The 9,138-nt window shown below is 38.4% G+C and overlaps 1 protein-coding gene across 1 annotated transcript in view; it reads right to left on the reverse strand.

Annotated features, from left to right (window-relative positions):
* Nucleotides 1-1,974: 1,974 nt before the first annotated feature.
* SGTB (small glutamine-rich tetratricopeptide repeat (TPR)-containing, beta) overlaps nt 1,975-9,138 on the reverse strand; it is a 16,989-nt gene continuing 9,825 nt past the window's right edge. The window contains exons 6-10 of the mRNA XM_008947416.1: nt 6,429-6,567; nt 6,278-6,340; nt 4,228-4,265; nt 3,918-4,001; nt 1,975-2,371 (exon numbers count right to left, since the gene is read on the reverse strand). Of these exons, the coding sequence (XP_008945664.1) occupies nt 2,260-2,371; nt 3,918-4,001; nt 4,228-4,265; nt 6,278-6,340; nt 6,429-6,567 (436 nt within the window). The 3' untranslated portion in view covers nt 1,975-2,259. The remainder of the gene's footprint in view (nt 2,372-3,917; nt 4,002-4,227; nt 4,266-6,277; nt 6,341-6,428; nt 6,568-9,138) is intronic.

The raw sequence follows: 9,138 nt of genomic DNA on the forward strand, positions 1-9,138 counted from the left end.
AGTAACTGGCCAGGTGAAGACTACTGTCACAAAGCAGAATCACAGAATTGTTTTCGTTGGAAGAGACCTTTAAGATCAAGTCCAACAATGCGCTAACGCAGCACTGCCAGGTCACCACTGAAGGAAGGATAAGCTGAGTGTGAGAGATACTGCAGTGCCATCCAGTCCACTCTGGACTTAACGGTTCCCTTTACCCAGGTTAGTAAAACTCACTTTGAGCAGCTGAAAATGTGAAAGAGAGAACCAAGAGGAAAAGTGACGTTTAGCAGGAGACATGCTAGGAGCAATGCCTCTCTCCTGACATAACACACTCCTCAAGGCAATGTTTGTAGAGTGGCCGTAGCCCACCTACAGACTCCATTCATCTTTCTGGTAAATGATATCCTGTCCTGTTAAACATAACTGAAATTAAGTAGTTTTCATGAATGGATTATATTCAGGATCTGAGCTACTTCTAAAAACAGATTCTGTTAGGGATTTTCTTCTTTGTCATCACGTGTTAATTCAGAAGCTGTAACTTGGAAATGTATTTAATGTAAAGCATAAGTATCTCTACAGCTGAAAAAAGGCAGCTGCAACAACTTGCATAACTTTAAAAAGCATTTTAATGCTCTGTATAGGGAAATGCTATTGAATAAAGTATGTAATGTCTTAAAGGTGTTTACGTTGCTCTGTTAACCTTCACCTCCTTATTCAGCAGATCGTAATACAGACTTCCTATTCTTGTTTTCTCCAATTCTTTCCATTTCTCCTTGGATCGATTTGCATATTCTCCTTTCCCCGTTTTAATTGGGAGAGACTCATGGAGTAGATGTACAACAAGCATTTGTTAATCAAGTATATGGCTTAACACCAAATATTGCATTTGCTTCCACTTGAGGTGCTCTCTTTTGACCACAAATGAATCTGATACAATGTCTGAGGTCTGGGAGTTCCTGTGTATTCCCCAATTTGGGAGTCTTAACTGGCCAGCAGAGATGACATCATCTTAGGAATCAAAGCAGGCTTCTCAAATTAGTTTCAATATACAAAGAGTGAAGTGTGAGTATTGAGAACCTCACTGGAGTAAAACCAGGTGTACCGTGTACCAGAAAGCAAGGTGAACAGTAAACAGAATTTAAAAAGTTAACATAATACAAATACAGAAAAACAGTGGTTTCTGAAAGAGTAAGATTAACTGAACAAGAAAAGCCAAGGTAAGAAAAGAAAAACTAGAGAGTGGAAAAATATTTATCTTGGCCATACACCCATCACTTAAAATAGATATGTGTAATGAAACTTAAAAAAAACATCCTTGTTTAAGCCAGTGATTTAACACACAAGAACAGAAAGAGAATCCTGCTTTCTAAGGAAGTTATTTTTTTTATAGATTTTCAGCACTAGTTATCTGTACATCCACATGGTCAGTTTTAGCTTATTACAGTTAGGAATGTTAAGCTTACTTTAAATACTGCACACATACAGAATGTAATACAGTTTGCCATGCCTGAGGAAGTAGTGCTGCAGCACTGACCTCCAGGGCTACTGACATGACTGGAGTGTATACATGGCAGTAGAAAAGCCTAAAATTCCTCATTACCCTTTCCTTTCCCAAGACAAGTTTCATTTTCATTTCTGTGTATTATTCTACTGGAGATTAGTGTCTTCTCTTTGTAGTTTGTGGTATTCCCTCATATGCAAGCATCTCTGTCCTTCCTGCCCAATGAAGTTAACAAGTATTTCACATTGCTAATGACAGCCACTCCACGGGCTTCAAGAAAGACACTTTTCAAGCATTAGTTTTAAGTACACTCTGTACTCCAACACTGATTTATGCTCATTACAGAAGAGCACATCAGACGGGCCTGTTGTTTTAATATCTGACAGGGAGTACAGCCATGATGTTTTTCACCCTAAGAACAGTGTGCCTTTTACATAGGATTTTAGAATTAAGCTGTTATGGAAGATCAGCCCACTGCAAAACGCCTCCTCACTCAACAGCCCTGAAGACCAGTCTAATGCTTACACTGAAAATGACTTGTACTTGGGGATTTTAATAAACCACCTGTTTAGTGTATTAATTTTTAGAGGAGTAACTGTACATAAATGGTATGTTCCAAGTTATGTGCAAGAGATCTGTTCAACAGATTTAGTCTTGTTTGCGAACACACACAAAGGATTTTCTGTCTTCTATTCAAGCAGAAGAGTTACAATGGTGCTTTTGCTACTAACTATGGTATGCATTTTGGGATTATATGCCACTCACATGCCTCCTTTAAGTCAGGAATGCTCTTCAGTGCTGCCACTGAAAGATCTGCTCCGGACGTGATTTCTCAGTTGCTCTATGAGCTCTGGATTCTGCTGCTGTATCTGCTGTGCAAACTGCTGCCCCCTGTGTCGAACAGTTTTAAGTTAACAAGAAGTGAAAAAAAACAACCAGCAGCATTTGTCAGAAAACAGGATATCCCAATACAACTGAAAGGTGCATTATATGGAAGTTAAGACTAAAAGATAGCTTGCTGTATAGACTTCATCAAGATATTTGTAATATTATGACTTTATCTAGTTAAGGGCTTTCCAACCAGGCTTCATTTTCATTCTTTAGGACTATTACTTCGACTTGATAACATGAAGGGAGAAGTATTACCTTATTTGGTAAAACTAAAACTTAGGAACAAATCTGCCCCAGTGATTTGCTTCCTTCTTTTTGAGAGGATCCATTCTAGTTGTTTAATGTAATCACCCCCATAGCTGAAATGCAACCTTGCATTCGGTTTTTCCAGAAATACAGTCTGTGGCTGCTAGCTCGCACTTGCAAGCCAGGTGTCATTAGTAGAAAGCAAGCATACAATTACACCTTACATCTTGTATGACTCAAGTAATGAGAGTTCCATCTCCATAACTGTTATATCTTAAAGATGTAAATTAGTAGCTGAGATTAATTCCATGTAACAGATAAGCATAACACTCATTTACTAGAGAAGGCAATTAAGTAGAACATACTACTTCAAGAATAGCCTGGCATGGTTTCTTTGTAACTTCTGCATTTTGCCCAAGTAGCAAATTATCAGGACTCCTTTAAACCACACTGCAAGTTGAAGGAATGCCACCGTTTCCATAGACCTAGGTGCAGTACCTGTTTTCTGTGAAAACAGCGCTTGGTTTTGTGGGGGCACATTCCTGTCTGTAATGTGAATTATGAATTACTTTTGCCCTGAAGGGACAACACTTAAAAATAGTTTGAAAAAGGCCAGAATGCTGAAAAAAAAAAACAAAAAAACTAAAGAAAACAAACAAACAAACAAAAAAACCACAAAAAAAAAAAAAAAAAAACAAAAAAAAACTGTATGCCCTTTAAGAGGTCTTGCTATAGAAGCAAAGGGGGTGTTTTTTGTGTAGAGTCTTCCAGATGGATTATCATTATAAAATAGCTATTGTGTATATATTGCATGTTAAAAGACTTGGGCCTTGGATTTTGTAAAACCCACTCCTCATTATACTCAGTTTGCTGAAGCCTTCCCAGTCTAAATGGAGAGGTGCCAGAGAAGAATGTGTTGCAACCTGTGCTAAGTAGATCTGTAGCTTTTCTAACGAGTGTCTGGGATATTGGGTAGTAACTTTATCAGCAGTTTGAAAGCACGTGTGGGAATACTTAAAGATTTAAAGAGACACTTTTAGTAAGTGGCATTTAGAATCTAAGAGAACCAGGAGTTGAGTCTTGAGCACACAGCTCGGTCATTCCAGTGATGGAAATGCACAAAGCAAACCAACAACATCGTGGAAAATAAATCTTCAAGTTCTCAGTTTCAGTAACGATCAGGCGTACAACAGGAACAGGCCACACAGTGTAATTGGGTTGACACCATCCCCTTTAAACAGATGTTACACAATGGTGCTTCTGTGAAGGCAACAGTTAGAACTGCCCAGTTGCTACTCACGCGTGGATCAGGCTGGACAGATCGGAGAGGCCGCCGACACCCGCAGCGGGGCCACCGATGGCGTTGGACATCATCCCCGACATCCTGGAAGAGGGAGCACAGTGTTGGCACTGGGCCACGCAGGCACCTTCCGAGCAAGGAATAAACCCTAGTTCTTTTGGAAGGAAGAGGAAGAAACTGCAGTAGTTTTGTTTACAGTAAGCAAAAATTAAATTACATTTCCAGGAATACAGCACTGTCCAGCTTTTCTCTTACTACTTCAAACCCTTAAAGACATTTGTTTTAATGGTACTCCATTTTAAGTACTTACAGTTGTTGAACTTGAGGATTCTGCATTAAGCTTGCTGCCTAGAATAGACAATACAAAGCTGACATCATAACACATTTACTACTTAGGGATCATGAAGGAATACAAGTAAAAAACAAAACACAGAATGAAAAAGCCCCCTATGCTGTATTCTGTGTTTCATTACACATCTAAGTTTATATGCACAGAGATGTACGGTCCCTAGCACAAAGAATCATTACAGGAATGTGTTTCTATGAAGCTGACACAATGTTACATGTTAAATAAAAAAGTGATTACAGATTCAGACATGAAAAATTTTACAAGATTATATTAAACATAAGAACCTCATACCAGCAAATGAAAAAAAAAAATTAAGAAAGAAAATATTTAACTTAAGATTTCCAAGGATAAAGGTTTTCTACTGGGCTTTTTGGAGAAAGGTCTGTATTTCATTGATTCCCAGCCTGGATAAATCAAGTTTGAAAACTACTATTAGTGCTAGATTATGGCCACAAAATATTGCAGAGTAAACCAGAGTATGAACTGACTTTGTACCAGGTCGTTATGGTAACCTGTGTCCTCTGTGGTAACTGCCTAACTTCTTACTTGGTAGTGAGCATGAGGTTATTCACGTTTCTCATTCATAAGATACCTCAAAAAATATATTGTGTTTACTGTAGTGTAAGGATCTATAGGGACAGATATTACAGACTACATCAGGTGATGTTTTAAAGTTAGTAATACAATTCCCACAGAAATCAGTGTCTTTATGAATACAAGACCAAGAAACACAAAGCAGTATCTGCTTACTCACTCATTTGTTAAAGGTACTACAAAACCCAGATATGTACAATATTAATTTTATTCATCAATGTATCTCCCCATATATAATCTCAAAAGTAAATAAATTGTCTTCTCTAGTTTAAAGTTGGATATAAAAAGGCAAATTCAGGTCAATTCTGTGCGTAATATAGGAGTATTTTTTTTCCCTTTCTTCCACCTGTACTGTCTATCTACAGGGGCCCAAAAGTGGAGGGTAAAAGTAACTTTCTCAAGCTCAGACAGTGAGTCAGTTTCTTTTTTTTTCCTTAAACCCACAAAACTGCACCACCAGAAAAAGAATTCATTCCTTCCTGGCTGAATGCCCTGTATTCTGTCCACTGGACCATCTTCTGAAAGCAATGGGAAGAATCCTTTCCCCATACTGAAAAGTACATCTTTGCCTCTAACAGAAGCAGACTGCCCGAGTCAGTCATGTGGCCAGTGAAGTGGTAACACAGAGTTCCAGGGCCACTGAGTCACTTGTGCCACCAGGGAACGCAATGGCTCCTTCCTTGCCCACCTCCTCTGTTACTTGGACCATAGCATCAGACCAGAAGTATTTGATCACTCTTTCATGCAGTGTATTTCCACATGGAAGCACAGGTTGATATTTCCTGTCCTAATGAAGCTACCAGAGCATCAGTAAAGTTTTGACTGAGTTATCAAACTCTGTTCTTCAGTGTTAATTGATAACATTTAGCTAAGAAGGCCATGCATGGAAAAAAAAACTGAGGGACAAAACCACAACTTGCCACTTTACTTGAAGTAAAGGAATGCTCTGTATGTTATTGATAATCACTGTTTGCACATCTCATGAAGTCTTCCACACCTAAGGAAGGATATCAGGGATAATTTAAAAGGGTGAGAACAGAAAGGACTGTATCTGCTAGTTACTGAAGACACGATTTCTTTGTATTCACTGTTAACTGCTATGGGGAGAACACAAATTTTCACCGTGCTGTTGACAGGTCTTTCACTATCACTCCATCTATGAAAACAGCATAGCTGATCTATGCACGCTGTTGTTCGTAAGTGAGACAGAATCAGTCTGAAACAAGACAGGCATTATAGAAGATTCATACTACACTTGCTCTGTGTGTAAAATGACTTGGAATGGTTTAAAGTCAGTACAATGAAAGCACTGCCACTATAATGAGCATTAAAATTGCTTGTGTTATTAAAAAAAAAGAGCTGTTCTCAAAACTTCAGTTTTAAAAACAGCATAATGTAAAGCTTGGAATATACTCACCATACTAATGAAGGCAGGATTGTTTATCAAGCTTGCCATGTCAAAACTCAGTCCAGTTCCAGTCTATAAACAAATTGCAATTGAAGATAGGTTTACCTACAAAAATCCCAGTTAAAACTGTTGTAAATAAATAGATACGGAGGTAACTTACAGGACTGGACATGTCTCTTAGTTTCTGTTCAGCTATTTTCAAATTTGACTTATAAGAATCATTCTCTGGATCAAGATCTAATGCTTTTTGGTAACTGGTAACAGCTTCTTCATATTTATTCACTGAGGTCAGAGCCAACCTGATGTGAAATAAAGAAATGCTGGGTAGAACACGAATGACCATCAAAAGATGATACATTTTCTACTCTAAGTAAAACAGTATCTCACAACATAAGTTTAGCTTGATCCCCAAGTTAAATCAAGTTTTGTTGTTGTGCTCCTAGTGCTTTGTGTAAGTGCTTGCTTTTGCAGAGCAAGATGATCCCTCAAGAACTCAGCTTGCATTGCCTGTTCCATATATATGCAAGTTTCATTAAAAAGTCCTTGGCATCATCAGGTGATTTTACTCTGTATTTGAGAGCACAAGCTGGATCCAGCATCCGTGACTTTCTGTATTAAGCTCAGGAATTCTTCTAAGCATTTTCTCCAGTGCTTTTGATCCAAGATATTACTCACAAGGCTACATGGTTAAGTAGGGTGAAGACACTCTTAACGTGCATTCTACAGCTTCAAGAAAACAAATACTGGAACCACAAGTTTAAGCATAACAGGTTTTTGTCTTGGAGTAAGTGCAAAGTTCTTGTTTTGGATCTTCAAAAGCTTGACAAATGGGCTATACAGGATAATAGTTAACATCTGTGTGGTGCTCTAAGAAACCTAGTATCAGGGAAGTCTGCTTAATATTCTGAAAAAGATTTTTCTCTAGTAGCTCAGAAGACCACCAGACAGAAGTACTACTTTTGAAACAGGATTTGTTTTCAAATTCAATTAACTACAACATTTAAAACATCCTCTTTGAGCTATTCCAGAAGTCCGTTTGGTTGCAGTGTCAATTCTGCTACTGTATTTTCAATTTATACTGACCACAGAACTAAACTGATCTTTCCCACATGTGTGAAAGAGCTGTGTAACCCACATTCAGCCATTTAGCAGTCCTGTCCCCCTCTGGAATGTGCTGAGCTACACACACCGAGTCCGTGAGCCTGTGCTCATGCCCACAAACAGACCATGGTCTTCCACCTCAGGCAAGAGGCCCCAGTGTATTAAATACCTCAGTCACAGCCATCACTCTTAGTGACAGCAAGCTCAGTAACAGAATGAAATGCCCAGAGTCTCCAGTAATGCTCCTGGAGTAACCCGTACAATAGTAACATTTTCTCTCTTAACAGCATAACTCCTGCAGCAAGAACAAACCCACACGTTCTCCCTTCTGGGCCATTAACTTTGCAAAAACAGTTTCTGACCAGACAGAAATGCAATCCAGTATTTCTGTGACGCAGTCATGTTGGTTGGTGGGGTTTTTTTGTTTGTTTGTTTTTTTTGGTTGGTTGGTTGGTTTTTGTTTGTTTGTTTGTTTGTTTGTTTGTTTGTTTTGTTTTTGTTTGTTTGTTTGTTTGTTTGTTTTTACAGAGAAAGTATGTAAAATTCTTCTTCATGGAACACAGTACAAGTGAAAACTGTGGGTGATGATTTCTTTGCTCACAATTCCTACCCAGACAATTACTCTCCCAGGGTCATGCTGGAAGTATCACTTTAACTGTCTACATGGCTCCCACCTGCATATTCCTGTGGCACTTCAGCATCTTTCTCTGACACATAAAAAGTTTCTGTCAAATTTTGAGAAAAACTGATATGCCTGCATAATGCAGTTAGAAAACACAGCTTTCTTATAAGGACTTTTTGTTGAGAAGGTGGTTTCTCCATTTATTTTTTCAGTTATTACTAAACAAGCACTGTTTCCTTATTCAGCATATGCCAAATGTATTATTATATTCATCTGCTGAATTAAGTAATGGCTTGCAGCTCAAAATAATCATCTATCAAAACAACCAGACAATCAAAAAAAGAGAAGCTCGATTGCCCAAGAAAGGCACAGTTATCTTACACCCAAAACTCTAAAATAACCTCCCTTTCCCATTAAATCAGCCTGTAGCTTCCCTACATGTCACCGAATTTAGGGGATCTTGAGTTATGCTATATGAAGAACCAATCTAAAGAGAGCTACATAAGACAAACGCAATTCAACAGCCCCTAAAATTCTGAAGTGAATTAATAATCTCAAAAGTCAGTCAGGCTACATTTGTATTAGTAAAATAAACTGTATTGTGGAAAGTTTTCGAGGGATAGAATTCCATCATCTTTCATCTTAAATGTCCACCGGCACAGTTTTGTCCCAGGCCAACAAACATTGTCCCAGGTAATTTTGGGGCATGGTTCAGAATTTAACACAGGTCAATGTAATTTAGCAACAGGCAGTTTGGATGTGGCCATAGATTTTAATCACATGCATGTGGGCCACTTTGTGCCAGCTGACCTAAAGAGCAATCCCAAGCATTTTTTAATTTGCTAGTAAGGATAGAGCCTCAAAAGTCTTATGGAACACTAAGCCCACACCCACAATATGTTTGATTATTGAAAATGAAGAGCTACACATCTTGAAATAACAGTCCTTAACTCCAGTAGATATCCCACTCAGAACATTCCTGACACTTTTTTTCAGATAGCACTCAATCAGACCCACTGCCTACAGAGCCTGTAGTGTTAATCTCTCAGACATGACAGAAGAACTATCAAAGGGACATACCTTGGCCTTGCTAAAATATCTGCTTCCAAAGAGCTACTGAGCAGAAATATTAAGCCTCCATTCCTGC

Source organism: Merops nubicus, unplaced genomic scaffold (genome assembly GCF_000691845.1).
Source record: "Merops nubicus isolate BGI_N331 unplaced genomic scaffold, ASM69184v1 scaffold30819, whole genome shotgun sequence".
NCBI classification, from domain to species: domain Eukaryota; kingdom Metazoa; phylum Chordata; class Aves; order Coraciiformes; family Meropidae; genus Merops; species Merops nubicus.